The sequence below is a fragment of the Mirounga angustirostris genome, unplaced genomic scaffold (genome assembly GCF_029215605.1).
Source record: "Mirounga angustirostris isolate CCGP_5_RB_7025 unplaced genomic scaffold, mMirAng1.0.hap1 SCAF_7, whole genome shotgun sequence".
Taxonomy (NCBI): Eukaryota; Metazoa; Chordata; class Mammalia; order Carnivora; family Phocidae; genus Mirounga; species Mirounga angustirostris.
Window position 1 is genome coordinate 28,814,996 of NW_026991715.1, and position 16,942 is coordinate 28,831,937.

At 38.2% G+C, this 16,942-nt stretch overlaps 1 protein-coding gene across 1 annotated transcript in view; it reads right to left on the bottom strand.

The window, feature by feature from the left end:
• CDKL3 (cyclin dependent kinase like 3) overlaps positions 1-16,942 on the bottom strand; it is a 59,683-nt gene that overhangs the window by 22,307 nt on the left and 20,434 nt on the right. The window contains exon 4 of the mRNA XM_064595909.1: positions 14,209-14,387. Within this exon, the coding sequence (XP_064451979.1) occupies positions 14,209-14,387 (179 nt within the window). The remainder of the gene's footprint in view (positions 1-14,208; positions 14,388-16,942) is intronic.

The following is a 16,942-nucleotide window of genomic DNA, read 5'->3' on the forward strand; positions in this document are numbered from 1 at the left end:
AGATTCAATGCAGTCCCAGTCAAAATCTGATTTGGATATCAACAAATTGATTCTAAAGTTTATATTGTTAAAAAAAACTGGCCCAAAAGAGGGTACCTGGGTGACTCAGTCCATTAAGCCTCCAACTCTTGATTTTGGCTTGGGTCATGATCTCTGGGTCATGAAACTGAGACCTATGCTGGGCTCTGCACTCAGTGCAAAGTCTGCTTGAAACTCTCTCTCGGGGCACCTGGGTAGCTCAGGTGGCTAAGCATCCAACTCTTGATTTCGGCTCAGGTCATGATCTCAGGGTTCTGGGATGGAGCCCTGCTTTGGGCTCCTGGCTTAGCAGGGAGTCTGCTTGAGATTCACTTCTTCACCCCCAGCTCATGTGCTCTCTCTCTCTCAAATAAATAGTCTTTAAAACAAAAGAAAAGAAATCCTATCTCTCTGCCCCTCCCATGGCTCATGCTCTTTCTTTCTCTCTAAAATAAATAAATAAATAAACAAAATCTTTTTAAAAATACTTAATTAGTTTCAAATTCTCCCAGAAGTGGACTCTTAAACCAGTCAATCTGGAATTACATGGTCAGCACTAGTGAGGTAACCTGCCTGACAGAACCCTGCCATCCCCCTAAAGGAAAGTGACCTTGCCACAAACAATCTACCCTTTACTAGTAACTGCCTTGTTCTGCCCCATTCTGCCTATATAAGTCTTTCCATTTTGTACAGCCCTTGGTGTGTCTTTCTGTCTGCTAGATAGAATGCTGCCTGATTCACAAATGGTTGAATAAAGGTATTAAGATCTTTAAATTTTACTCAGTTGAATTTTGGTTTTTAACAATATGAAAAAGCAGTAGACCCAGAATAGCCAACACAATATTGAAGAACAAAGTCAGAGGAAAGATACCACCTGACTTCAAGACATATTATAAAGCTACAGTAATCAAGACAGTGTGGTTTTGGTGAAAGAACAAACAGATCAAGAGACCAGAATACAGAGTCCAGAAATAGACTCACAAGAATATAGTCAACTAAACTTTGACAAAGGAGAAAAAACAATTCAGTAGAGAACAGGAAGTCTTTTCAAAAGTGATACTGGAACAACTGGACATCCATATGTTAAAAAAAAAAAAAAGAACCCAGACATAGATCTTACAATTTTCACAAAAATTAACACAGAATGGATAACAGATGTAAATATAACATACAAAACTATAAAACTTCTAGACAATAATATTGGACAAAATCTAGATGATCTTAGGTTAGGTGATGAGTTTTAGATACAACACCAAAAGCATAATCTACAAGAGAAAAAAATTGGTAAGTGGTACATCATTAAAATTTAAAAATTCTGTCTGGTGAAAGACACTGATAAGAGAATGAAAAGAGAAGTTGGAGAAAATATATGCAAAACACATATTCAATAAACTATTTGTGTCTAAAATATATAAAGCATGCCTAAAACTCAACAATAAGAAAATAATCAAATTAAAAATATAGGCAAAATATGCAAACAGATGCTCACCAAAAATGATACACAAATGGCAAATACACATATGAAAAAATGCTCAACATCAGGGAATGTCATCAGGGAATTGTAAGCTGAAGCGATAATAAGATAAATACCATAAATACACACCTATTATTCGACTAAAATCCAAAAAGCTGACAACAGCAAATGCTGGTGAGGTTGTGGAGCAACAGGAACTCTCATTCCATGGAAACGCAAAATGATACAGCCACTTTGGAGGACAGTTTGACAGCTTCTAACGAAGCTAAACATAGCGTTACCATACAATCCAGTAATAATTGCACTCCTCAGGGGCGCCTGGGTGGCTCATTCAGTTGAAAATCTGAGCATCCGACTCTTGGTTTTGGCTCAGGTCATGATCTCAGGGTCCTGAGATGGAGCCCTGAGTCAGGCTCTGCACTCAGCGTAGAGTCTGCTTGTCTGCTCGTCCCTCTCCCTCTGCCCCTTTGCCCCCTGCCCCCCACTGTCTGTCTGTCTGTCTGTCTCAAATAAATAAATAAATAATCTTTAAAAAAATAAGTGTACTAATTGGTATTTAGCCAAATAATTTGAAAAACTTATATCCACAAAAAAACCTCCACACGAATGTTTATAGCAGCTTTATTCATAACTGCCAAAACTTGAGAGCAAGCAAGATGCCCTTCATTAGATAAATGGATAAACAGTCAAATATACATACAATGTAGTACTATTTAGTGATTAAAAATGACCTATCGAGACATAAAGCAAAACAAAACCAAAAAATGGAGGAACCTTAAATACACATTGCTAGGTGGAAGAAGCCAGTCTGAAAAGGCTGTATAACATATGACCCCAAACACATGACATTCTGGAAAAGGCAAGAGTATAGAGACAGTAAAAAGATCAGTGGTTGCCAGAAGTTCAGGAAGAAGGAGGAAAGGATGAAAAGATAGGACACAGAGGATTTTTAGGGCTGTGCAACTATTCTGTATAATACTCTAATAGTGGCTACATGACGTTATGCATTTGTCAAAATCCATAGGAATTCAACACAGAGTGAACCTTAATGTAAACTATGGACTATAATTAATGATAATATATGAATATCGTTTTATCAATCTTTTTTAAAGATTTGTTTATTTTTTTTAAAGATTTTATTTATTTGAGAGAGAGAGAGCACATGAGAGGGGGGAGGGTCAGAGGGAGAAGCAGACTCCCTGCTGAGCAGGGAGCCTGATGCAGGACTCGATCCAGGGACTCCAGGATCATGACCTGAGCCGAAGGTAGTCGCTTAACCAACTGAGCCACCCAGGTGCCCTAAAAGATTTGTTTATTTTTTTAAGTAATCTCTACACCCAACATGGGGCTCAAACTCACAACCCCAAGATCAAGAGTCACATGCTCCACTGACTGAGGCAGCCAGGTGCCCCAGGGGTTTATCAATCTTAAAAAAGTGCCAAACTAATGTAAGGTGTTAACAACAGGGAAACTTGTTGTGGAGGGGGTAAGAAGGAGGGGGTAGGTATTGGAGAACCTTACTTTCTGCTCAATTTCTCTGTAAACCTAAAAATGCTCTCAGGAAATAAAAGTCTACTAATTAAAAAAATTAAAAGAGAAAAAAAAGGGATTCTGTACTATATATAGTATGCTTCTATTTCTGTTTAAAAAGGAGGTGCTGTAGATTGATATCCAAAATATATAAAGAATTTATACAACTCAACACCAAAAATACAAATAATCCAATTAAAAATGGGCAGAGGACCTGAATAGATACTTTTCCAAAGAAGACATACAGATGGCCTGTATTAAGAAAGAAGACTTCAGGGCACCTGGGTGGCTCAGTTGGTTAAGTGTCAGACTTTGGCTCAGGTCATGATCTCAGAGTCCTGGGATTGAGCCCCACATTGGGCTCCGCGCTCAGCAGGGAGTCTGCTTCTTACTCTCCCTTTGCCCCCTCCACCCCATGCACGTGGTCTCTCTCTCTCTCTCTCAAATAAATAAATAAAATCTTTTAAAAAAAATAAGAAAGACTTAGAAAGAAGAAAAATGTCAAATCTATAACCTAGCATTCCACCTTAAGACAGTGGACAAAGAAAAACAAACTAAAACTACAGCAAACAGAAGGAAGGAAATAATAAAGATTAGAGCGAAATAAGGATTTTTTTTAAAAAAAGAGAAAAATCACTGAAACCAAAAGCTCATTGTAAAGATCAACAAAATTGACATTTAACTAGAATGACTAAGAAAAAAGAGACTTAAATTATTAGAATCAGAAATGAAAGAAGTAACATTACCACCAACCTTGCAGAAATCAAAAGAATTATAAAGGAATGCAATGAACAATTGTACACCAACAAATCAGATAACTTAGGTCAAACAGACAGTTTCCCAGAAAAACACAAACAATTAAAACTGGCTCAAGAAAAATAGAGAATCTAAATAAACCTGTGACAAGTGAAAAACTTGAATTCCTAATCAAAACACTACACACAAAGGAAACCCCAGGCCTAGATGGCTTCAATGCTGAATTCCATCAAATATTTAAAGAAAAATTAATACCAATTCTTTACAAACTCTTTCAAAAAATAGAAGAGGAGGAAACACTATAGAGAACAAACTGATGTTTACCAGAAGGGAGGTGGGAGCAGGGATGGGTTAAAGAGGTGATGGGGATTAAGGAGCACATTTGTGATAAGCACTGGATATTGTATGGAAGTGTTGAATCACTGTATTGTACACCTGAAACTAATATTACACTATATGTTAACTAACTGGAATTTAAATAAGCACTTTAAAAATTCAGTAGAAAACAACAGACCAATATCTCTTACCAATATCTCTCATGAATACGGACATAAAAATACTCAACAATATGGCGGGGATGCGGAGAAAGGGGAACCCTCCTACACTGTTGGTGGGAATGCAAGCTGGTGCAGCCACTCTGGAAAACAGTATGGAGGTTCCTCAAAAAGTTGAAAATAGAGCTACCATATGATCCAGCAATTGCACTACTGGGTATTTACCCCAAAGATACAAAAGTAGGGATCCGAAAGGGTACATGCACCCCGATGTTTATAGCGGCAATGTCCACAATAGCCAAACTGTGGAAAGAGCCAAGATGTCCATTGACAGATGAATGGATAAAGAAGATGTGGTATATATACACAATGGAATATTATGCAGCCATCAAAAGGAATGAGATCTTGCCATTTGCAACGACGTGGATGGAACTGGAGGGTATTATGTTGAGCGAAATAAGTCAAACAGAGAAAGACATGTATCATATGATCTCACTGATATGAGGAATTCTTAATCGCAGTAAACAAACTGAGGGTTGCTGGAGTGGGGGGTGGGGTGGGAGGGATGGGGTGTCTGGGTGATAGACACTGGGGAGGGTATGTGCTCTGGTAAGCGCTGTGAATTGTGCAAGACTGTTGAATCTCAGATCTGTACCTCTGAAACAAATAATGCAATATATGTTAAGAAAAAAAGAAGAAGAAGAAGAAGAAGGTAGCGGGAGGGGAAGAATGAAGCGGGGGAAATCGGAGGGGTAGACGAACCATGAGAGACGATGGACTCTGAGAAACAAACTGAGGGTTCTAGAGGGGAGGGGGGTGGGAGGATGGGTTGGCCTGGTGGTGGGTATTGAGGGGGGCACATTCTGCATGGAGCACTGGGTGTTATGCACAAACAATGAATCATGGAACACTACATCTAAAACTAATGATGTAATATATGGGGATTAACATAAGAATAAAAAAAAAATCTGAGGGGGAAAAAAAATACTCAACAAAATACAGCAAACTGAGTCCAGCAACAAATAAAAAGAATTACACACACTGTGGAATCTAAAAAACAAAACAAACAACAAAGAGAGAAACAGACTCCTAAATATAAAGAACAAACTAGCAGGAGCACCAGGCTGGCTCAGTTGGAAGAGCATTCAACTCATGATCTTAGAGTTGAGAGTTCAGGCCCCATGGTGGGTGCAGAGATTAGTTAAATAAATAAATTAATTAAATAAAATAAAAAACTGAGAACCATAAAGAACAAACTGGCAGTTGTCAAAGGGGTGGGGAGATGGGTGAAATGGGTGAAGGGGATTAAGAGGTACAAACTTAAAAAAAAAAGAGGTACAAACTCCCAGTTATAAAATAAATAATTCACAGAAATGAAAAGCACAGCATAAGGAACAAAGTCAATAATAATGTAATATACTTTTTGCGGTGAACATTTCATAATCTATATAATTGTTGAATCACTATGTTGTATACCTGAAACTAATTTAATATTTTATGTCAACAATACTTCAGTTAAAAAATATATATATATATTAAAGATTGTTTACTCTTGCTCTTGTGTTGTTATACTCTCACCATGGTATTGTACAGAGGCCAATAAACTTTTTCTGTAAAGGAGCACATAATAAATATTTTAAGCTTTGCAAGCCATACAGTCTCTGGTGCAACTACTCAAGCAACTGCAACTGGGTGAAAGCTGCCATAGATGATATGTAAATGAATGAGTGTGGCTGTTATGATAAAACTTTATTTACAAAAACAGACAATAGGCCAGATTTACCCATTCCTAGTAGAGAGAATAATACAGTAGTCCTTAAATTTAAGAGTGATTATGATGTTTTGTAGACCCAATCAAACAGGCAACACCTCCAATGGAAATAACTTTTAGTACAGAATGTTGCACTGTAAATGACATCTTGCATTATATTTTAACAAGGTCAAGCAGGTTCTGGTGCCAAAGACATAAGGAAAAAAAAAAAAGAATTATACACCATGATCCGGTGGGATTTATTTCAGGCACACAGGTTGGTTCAATATGCAAAATCAATTAATGGGATACGTCGTATCAATACATTAAAAAAATAAAAGGCACATGATCATCTCAATAGGTACAGAAAAAGCATTTGACCAATACACTTTCATAATAAAAACTCTCAACAAACTAGGAATAAAAGGAAATTTTGTCAACCTGAGAAAGGACATCTACGAAAAACCCACAGCTAACAACAAACTTAATGGTAAAAGATTGGATGTTTTTCCCCTGACATTAGTAACAAGACAAGAATGTCTGCTTTCACCACTTCTTTTTTTTTTTTTTTTTTAATTTTTTTATTCACCACTTCTTTTCAACATTGTGCTAGAGGTTCTGGCCAGAGAAATTAGAAGGAAAAGGAAACAGAAGGCATCCAGACCAGAAAAGAAGAAGTAAAATTATCTCTATTCACAGATGACATGATCTTGTATATAGGAAGTCCTAAGGAATCCAAAAAACAATTATTAGAACCAATACATTCAGCAAGGTTGCAGGATACAAAATTAATATACAAAAATCAGGTATTTTTTTCACACTTTCAGTGAACAATTTGAAAATGAAATTAACTGTTCCATTCACAATAACATCATAAAGAATAAAATACTTAGGAATAAATTTAACAGAAGTGCAAAATGTATGCTCTGAAAACTACAAAACATTGTTGAAATTGAAGATCTAGATAAATGAAAAAATGTTCTATGTTCATAGATTAGCAGACTTAACTAACATTGTTTAGATGGCAATGCTCTCCAAAATGATCTACAGATTCAGCGTAATCCCTATCAGAATACTAGATGTCTTTTTGAAAAAAAAAAATTTTTTTTAATTGACAAGTTGATCCTAAAATTCATATGAAACTGCAAGGAACCCAGAATAGCCAAAACAATCTTGAAAAAGAAAAACAAAGTTGGAAGACTCATACTTTCCTACTTCAAACTCAATACAAAGCAATGGTAATCAAGATAGTGTGGTTCAGGGGCGCCTGGGTGACTCAGTTGGTTAGGCGACTGCCTTAGGCTCAGGTCATGATCCCGGAGTCCCGGGATCGAGTCCCACATCGGGCTCCCTGCTCAGCAGGGAGTCTGCTTCTCCCTCTGACCCTCCTCCCTCTCATGCTCTCTGTCTCTCATTCTCTCTCTCTCAAATAAATAATAAATAAAATCTTAAAAAAAAAAAAAAGATAGTGTGGTTCTGGAACAAGGACAGACATACAGATCAACAGAATAGAACTGAAAGTCCAGAAATAAACCTCACATTTCTGGTCAAGTGGTTTTCAACAAAGGTGCCAAGACCATTCAATGAGGGAAAAACATTCAACAAACGGTGCTTAGACAAGTAGATAGCCACATCAAAAGGAGGAAACCCCTTACCTTATGCCACATATTAAAATTAACTCAAAATAGAGGCATATGGGTGGTGCACTTGGTTAAGCCTAACAACTTCTGGTTTCGGCTCAGGTCATGATCTCAGGGTTGTGAGATTAAGCCCTATGTGGGGAATCCATGCTCAGTGGGGAGCCTGCTGGAGATTCTCTCCCTCTCCCTTTGCCCCTCCCTTGGCCCCCACTCGCAGTCTCTCTCTCTCTCAAATAAATAAATCCTAAAAAAAAATTAAAAACTTTTGTGTGTCACAGGACACCATCAAGAAAATGAAGAAACAATCCATAGAATGATAGAAAAAATTTTAAAATGCATTATCTGATAAGGAATTGAATCTAGAGTATACAAAGAATTCTTACAGCTCAATAATAAAAAGCCAATACAATTTAAAAATGGGCAAAGGATCTGAACAGACATTGCTCAAAGGAAGATATACAAATGGCCAATAACACGTGAAAAGATGCTCAATATCCTTAGTCATCAAGGAAATGCAAATCAAATCCACAATGAGATACCACTTCATACCCATTAGGATGACTAGAACCCAAGTCAGATAATAACAAGTGTTGATGAGGATATCAGAGAGACTGTAACCCTCACACTCTGTTGGTGGGATTTTAAAATGATGCAGACATTTTGGAAAACAGTCTGACAGTGTCTCAAATGATTAAACACAGGGTTACCATAAGACTCATTAATTCTACTCCAAGGGAAATGAAAACATATGTCCACACAAAAACTGATACATAAATATTTAGAGCAGCATTATTCATAATAGCCAAAAAGTGAATACAACTCAAATGTCTATCAATGGACAAATGGATAAACAAAAGTGATCTATCCACATAATGGGGAAATAATTGGATTCAATTCCTTAGGAAAGGAAGGGGGTGCCTAGCTGGCTCAGTCAGAAGAGCATCCGACTCTTGATCTCAGGGTTGTGAGTTCAAGGCCCACATTGGGTGTAGAGATTACTTAAAAATAAAATATTAAAAAAAAAAAAGAAAGGAAGTACTAAAATGTGCCACAACTTGGATGAACCTTGAAATCATTATGCTAAGTAAACAAGTTAGTCACAAAAGACCACATATTATGTAATTCCATTCATATGAAAATCAGAATAGGGAAATCTATAAAGTCAGAAAGTAGATCAGTGGTTGATTAGGGCTGGAACAAGAGGGGTGGGGGTATAGGAGGGTGATAGCTAAAGGATACAGGGTTTCTTTTAAGGTGATGAAAATGTTCAAAAATTATGGTGATGTTGCACCTGTGAATATACTAAAAACCATTGAACTGCATACTTTAAATGCATGAATTGTATTATGTATGAATTTTATCTCAACAAAGGTTTTTTTAAAAGAACAGGCAGGCAGCATTTATTTTTTTATTTTTATTTTTTGCATTTTTAATTTTTAAAATTTTTATTTTATTTTAATTTTTTGCTTTGTACCAACCATAATTTTTTTTAATTTAAATTTTACTTAGTTAACATACAATGCAATATTTGTTTCTGGAATAAAATTCAGTGATTCATCACTTACATACAAGACCCACTGCTCATCACAAAAAGTGCCCTCCTTAATACCCTTCACCCAAAAGTATTATAAGTAATAAGAAGAGAAGATAAAATTAAAATACCACCATTTGCAAATCCCAATGAATTGACAGATCTAGCCATTAAGCATCAGTGGCTACTAACGTCACAGAAAGAGACATTCAGACTTATGTCTCTCCTAACTCAAGAAGACAATACTGCCTATAATCTTGCAAAATAGACTGAACCTCAGACTAACCCAACATCTGGACCCAGGTGCCAATTTGCACAAAATATAAAGGACAAAGAAACATGTTGAACTCCACTGCGAGTATGCAATCAACAAAATTCAGACTTAGAAACTCAGTGGTCTGGATTCTTCAACAGATAAGTCTTAAGAAAAATAAAGGGATAGAGGAAATTACTGTAGTTTAAAAGAGACTTTAAAAACGTATCAGATCTTGGGGCGCCTGGGTGGCTCAGTTGGTTAAACGTCTGCCTTGGGCTCAGTCATGATCCCAGGGTCCTGGGATGGAGTCCTGCATCAGGCTCCCTGCTCAGCAGTGAGTTTGCTTCTCCCTCTACCCCTACCCCCACTCACGTTTGCTTTCTCTTGTACGCGCTCTTTCTCTCTCTCTCTCACAAAAATAAATAAATAAAATCTAAAAATAAATAAATAAATAAATAAAAACATATCAGATCTTATTTACATAAAAAAGCAAGACTAGTTTTAACAAATATACCACAGTAATGTAAGATTATGACGTTAGGAGAAGCAGAAATTGGGTGAGGGCTGTATGGGAACTCTCTGTATTATGTCTGCAGCTTTTCTATAAATGTAGAATTATTCCAAAATAAAAGCATATCTTTTAAAGATTTTATTTATTTATTTGAGAGAGAGAGTGAGCGAGAGAGAGAGAGAGAAAGAGAGAGAGCACAAGTGGGAGGGAGGGGCAAAGAGAGAGAGGGAGAAGCAGACTCCCTGCTGAGCCGGGAGCCCAATGCGGGGCTTGATCCCAGGACCCTGGGACCATGACCTGAGCCAAAGGCAGACGCTTAACCAACTGAGCCACCCAGGTGCCCCTAAAAAGCCTATTTAAAAAAGAATGCCTGGGGCGCCTGGGTGGCTCAGTCGTTAAGTGTCTGCCTTTGGCTCAGGTCATGGTCCCAGGGTCCTGGGATCGAGCCCCACATCGGGCTCCCTGCTCAGCGGGAAGTCTGCTTCTCCTTCTCCCACTCCTCCTGCTTGCTTTCCCTCTCTCACTGTGTCTCTCTGTCAAATAAATAAATGAAATCTTCCTGCTTGTGTTCCTCTCCCGCTGTCTCTCTCTCTGTCAAATAAATAAATAAAGTCTTAAAAAAAAAGATTTTATTTATTTATTTGACAGAGAGAGACACAGCAAGAGAGGGAACACAAGCAAGGGGAGTGGGAGAGGGAGAAGCCGGCTTCCCGCTGAGTAGGGAGCCCGATGTGGGGCTCGATCCCAGGACCCTGGGATTATGACCTGAGCCAAAAGCAGACGCTTAACGACTGAGCCACTCAGGCGCCCCAATAAATAAAATCTTAAAAAAAAAAAAGAATGCCTGGGGGGTAGAGGAGAAAGTCTAGGGTGGCCATAAAAAATGATAATAATAAGTGTTGGCAAGGATATGAAGAAATCGTAGTCCCTACATTCTGCTGGCAGGAATGTAAAACAATACAGACACTATGGAAACAAATCTGGCAGTTCCTCAAAGGATCAAACATAGAGTTGCCACCCACAATTCCACCTCCCAGGTATGAAACCCAAAGAAATGAAGACACATGTCCACACTGAAACATGTACACGAATGTTCACATTATTCATCATAGCCGAAAAGTGGAAACAATCAAGATGTCTATCAACTAAAAATTAGATAGATAAAATGTGGTATATCCATAGAATGGATATTATTCAGTCATAAAAAGAAATGAGTACTGATACATGCTACAACATGGATGACCTTTGAAAACAATATTCAAAGTGAGAGAAGTCAGTCCCCAAAAAACAGATCTTGCTTAATCTCATTTATATGAAATGTCCAGAATAGGCAAATCCATAGAGAATTGAAAGTAGCCTGGTGGTTGCTAGGCCTGGAAAGCTTGGCAGGAAAGGGAGAGTGACTGCCAATGGATATAGGGTTTCTTTTGGGGTGATGAAAATGTTCTAAAATTGAATGTAGTGATGATTTTACAACTTTGTGAATATACTAAAAACCACTGAATTATACAATTTAAATGGGTGATTTTTATGGTATGTGAATCATATCTCAAAAAAGCTATCATTTAAAAAAGGCTAGATCAAACTAAGTGCATGTACTTAGATAAGTAGATAAAACTATAAAGAAATATAATCAACTGAATATAATAAAAATCAATATCAGGCGCCTGGGTGGCTCAGTTGGTTAAGCGACTGCCTTCGGCTCAGGTCATGATCCTGGAGTCCCGGGATCGAGTCCCGCATCGGGCTCCCTGCTCAGCAGGGAGTCTGCTTTTCCCTCTGACCTTCCTCCTTCTCATACTGTCTCTCATTCTCTCTCTCTCAAATAAATAAAACAAAATCTTTAAAAAAAAAAGTCAATATCATGGTCACTTTTGGGATCAGGGAGAACAATATAATTGGAATAGGGCACATGAGCGTCTTTGAAGGGGCAGCAAAATTCTATTTTTTTAATTCAAGTATAATTAATGTAAAGTGTTATATTAGTTTCAAGCATATAATATGATTCAATGATTCTATGCACTACTCATTGCTCATTATGATATTTCTTAATCCCCTTCACCTATTTAACCCATCCCTCCGCCCCAAAATTCTATTTTTTGATCTGGTAGCGAAGCTATACATTCATTGTGCGAGCTTTTTTTGGGTCTCTGTGTTGTTCAACAATAAAAGGATTTTTTTTTTTTAAAACACGCACTAGCAAATTTATTTCAAACGTAATGTGAAGTCTCACAGAGTCCAAATTTACCATGTGCGAGTTACCAATTTTGTCTCTGTGGACTACAAGAGATTATATCTGTTCTCAAAGAACATATCTTTAAGCAGGAAGTATTTATTTGTTTATTTTAAAAAATTTTATTCATTTATTTGACAGAGAGAGACACAGCAAGAGAGGGAACACAAGCAGGGAGAGTGGGAGAGGGAGAAGCAGGCTCCCCGCTGAGAAGGCAGACGCTTAATGACTGAGCCACCCAGGCGCCCCATGAAGTATTTTTTTTAAAGAACTAGAAATAAGCCATATTAAATATTAAATGGCATAAAATCTGCAAATAATGAACAAAAGGGTTTAGAAGGGGATATGATTCGGGGGCAAGGATCGGAAAATAGGGGGAGCATCAGAAAAGAAATTTAAGCTCTATCATGAAGAGAGGGTAAAATTAGGACAGATCTTATGGAGGCTACATTTTTGAGCATTTACTATATTCTAATCTTTTTCATTCATTAAATCATTTGATTCTCACAACAAACCGATGAAGCTGGTCCTATTATTATTTCCATTACACAGATAAAGTTAACGGAGGCATAGAGATGGTCTGTGTAGGGCATCAGTGGTAAGTACAGTTGAAAAGGTGCTCTGGAGTGACTTGGGGCAAATGAGTTTACCTTTCTGTGCCTTAGTAACCTCTTATTTTAAATGGGGATGACGGGGATGGGCAAAATGGGTGAAGGGGAGTGGGAGATACAGACTTCCAGTTACGGAATTAATAAGTCATGGGAATAAAAGGTACAACATAGGGGATATAGTCGGTGATACTATAATAGTATTATAAGGCAAAAAATGGTAGCTACATTTGTAATGATCATAGCACAATGTAAAAAAGATGTTGAATTGTTATGTTGTACACCTGAAGCTAATGTAATATTGTGTGTCAACTATTTTCAAATAAAAAATTAATAACTGAATTCATAATTTTTTATTATTTTAAAAAGATTTTATTTATTTATTTGGCAGAGAGAGACACAGTGAGAGAAGGAACACAAGCAGGGGGAGTGGGAGAGGGAGAAGCAGACTCCCTGCTGAGCAGGGAGCCCGATGCGGGGCTCAATCCCAGGACCCTGGGACCATGACCTGAGCCGAAGGCAGACGCTTAATGACTGAGCCACCCAGGTGCCCCTGGAATTAGATATTATTGTAAAAACAGAATAATGGTTTCTAGGAAAAGTGTGTGAGAATTATCCACCATCCCCCCATTTTTTGTGTTAAGTTGGACCACTTGGTCCCTTTAAGATTTGCTATTTGTATATTAGATTGCAGTTTCATATACTGTTTCTATGGTTTCACAATAGACTGATACCATGCTACTTTTTAAGGCATCTAGAGCAGCACAATTTAAAAATTATTTGCCAGGGCACCTAGGTGGCTCAGTTGGTTAAGCGACTGCCTTTGGCTCAGTTCTTGATCCTGGAGTCCCTGGATTGAGTCCTGCACTGGGTTCCCTGTCCAGTGGGGAGTCTGCTTCTCCCTCTGACCCATTCCCCTCTTGTGCTCTCTCTCATTCTCTCTCTCAAATAAATAAATAAATAAAATCTTCTAAAATTATTTGCCAGACTTTGTAAAGAGGGTGCCATATTCCAGAAAATAGGAAACTTGGCAGTTCCTATGGTAACACTGGCAGAGTGAGGTAAATGATTTTTAAATCTCTGCAGAATGTAGAGGCTAAAGATAAGCAGAGGAGACAACTCTGCCAAGGGTGGGGCACAGCTTAAAGCAAGCATGGATACAGCCTGAAAGATGTCTGCAAAGGTCACCTGAGGTTGGGGCCCCTCAACAGTACAGTGTAGGCATGGTAACATCATTATGTAGCAAGACAGGTGCCTAGAGGGTCTCTCTTTTTTTTAGAGGCATCCCTTTCTTATTCCTAACCCAGAAGCAGAGAGCAGAGGGTATTAGTGGTAGGGGGGACAGATACACAAAGGGAAAAAAGAGATGACCAGGAAAGGCCAGAAAGGATCCCAAAATATACATACTTTCCATAAGAGGTATCTTTTAGTACTAATTCTGGAGCTCTATACCAGCGTGTGGCCACATAATCCGTATAAATGTCCCCCGGAGCTGCTAGAGTTCGTGCAAAACCAAAATCACAGAGCTTAGTAATTCCTGACTGGGATACTAAAATATTCTCAGGTTTTATATCTCGATGAATGATCTAAAATCAAACAGAAGATGCAATAGATTAAAATGAGGTTTTATTATCTAGAGGATCGCTCAAAAATTATATAGAGAAAATCTAGCTAATTAAGATAGTAAAGCTATTTTCTTACCATATGCAAAGGATTAACTACACAAAGCAAAAGCTAAATAGTTACATATTTTCAATTCTTGCCCCATCCATCATCTCAGAATGAAATGAAGCCAGGGGCACCTGGGTTGCTCAGTCAGTTGAGACTCCACCTCTTGATTTTGGCTCAGGTCACAATCTCAAGGTTGTGGGATCAAGCCCTGCATCAGGCTCCACGCTCAGCGCAGAGTCTGTTTGTCCCTCTCCCTCTGCTCTGCCCCCCACTCCCCCCACCCGTGCTCTCTCACTTGCTCTCTCTCTCTCAATAAATAAAATCTTTTTTAAAAAAAATGAAATGGAGCCAAGAAAACAAAATAATACTAAAAAGGTAAATCACGATCCCAAAAAGAAATCAAAAGAACTTAACGAAAAACAATGATTTCCTTTAACCCCATGTCATTCTAGATATAACTGCCCTTTCTCTCATGCCTTTACAGCTAAACCTCTTGAAGACATTATCTTTACTAAATCTTCTCCTTCTCACCACTTATTCACTCCTTAAAGTAATATAATCTATCTTTTGCTTCTACATTCCATTAGACTGCCTCAAACCAGAGTCATCATGAACTTCATTGTTGCTGCATCCAATATACACCACTCAATACACATCTTACTTGATATATTAGTGTAAAAATGTTGCCAACTACTCCTCCCTTCCTGATTTCTGGGACCTAAAATTCTCCCAGTCCCTTCTATTTCTGTGGCATTTCCTCTTTCCCTATTTGTCTCTTAAAAGTAGGATTCTGGTCTCAGGTTTTCTCTTTTCATACATCATGTTCCCCGGGAAAACACATCTACTCATTTGTTTTTGTTTTTACCACTTCCTTCACTTGTTATGGGGAAACCATACTCTCTTAGCTTTCTTCTCACCTTTTGGCTGCTCCATCTCAATCTCATCTACTTTTCCAGCTTTAGTAAGTAACAATATACAGATGATTTCCAAATTTCTATCTCTAACCAAGATGTCTCTCCTGATTTCCACAAGGAGTAGAAGTCCACAAGAAGTCCAACAAGGCTGACCCAGACACCCCTCAAACTTAGCAAATCCAAAACTGAATTCATCTTCTCCCCCAAACCTATTTGCTCTCAACAGTCCCTTAGCTCAGCGGATAGAACAAACATTGACCCCATGGCTCAAGCCAGAAACCAAGGTATCTTTCTCCTTCAGCTTCCATACACACTTTTGTCCCTAGTTCAAGTCCCCTCAACTCTCTCACCAAAATGACTACATTGCCAACTCGTCTCCCTGAATTCATTCTGATGCCCTCCAACCCACTGTCCACAAAAGGAAGTCACAATACTATTTTAAAATCACGTGGGTGTGGCACCTGGTTGGCTGAGTTGGGAGAGCATGTGACTCTTGATCTCAGGATCATGGGTTTGAGCCCTACACTGTGTGTCGTGGTTACAAAAAAATTTAAAACTTAAAAAAAAATCACATGTGTGATCATGTCACTTCTCTGCTTAACATCCTTCAAGGATTCCCCATCCCACAGGACAAATTTGAAACTCCCAAAAATGGCTTGTAAGGCCTTGTAGAATTTGGCCTTTGCTCACTTTCTCCACCTCCCTTCCCTAGCCTATAGGATATTTCCCAATTTTCTAAGGTTTGTCTCATCTCTGTTCATTTGCTGATGCTGTTCCAACGCCTAGAACACTTTGCCTGGCCAACTATTTCCTTAGGCCTTAGCTTAGATATTTATATTAGATGTTCCTTGTATATGGTCTCACATCATTCTGCACTTCCCCCATCACATTATTTGTCATGCCATATTATTAATTGCCTGTTTACTTGTTTGTAACTCCCACTAGACTGGAAACTCCACAAGGGCAAGAGGTATGTCTGTCTTGTTCAAGCTACAGCCCCAGTGACCAATACAGTGCCTAAAACAAAGAAAGCATTTAAAAATTTTATGAAATGAAGCATATTCTCATCACCTACAAAGTGTCATAGCACAAGTGAAAATATCTCTGTGACAGAAATCTAAGATCTTTCCTTGTTTATACAACTTACTGCTATAAGTCTTTGGGATTGGCTTGTGTTCTGCCTCAGTCTCCCTACATAAATGGCCAAAATATTAACTTGGGGTAATGAGTCACCTTAAGTGTGCCATCCATAAAGCTGTATTAATCCTTCCTTATTTCTACAACTTTTATTGAATGACTACTATATGCTAGGCACTATACCAAGATCTAAGGATATAACATGAGCAAACACTGACATAGAAAAAAGCACATCCAGATACCACTTCACGAATTCTGCCCACCACACATCCATTGTTCTCCTTCTCAGTCCTTTAAACACAAGGCAGAAAGCTCCACCCAGCTGATACCCTAGTATTTTCATTCTTTTCCATAACTAACACCATGACTATATGTGGAATTTTGTTATCCTTGAGAACAAAGCCCTTTCTAAATCCCAA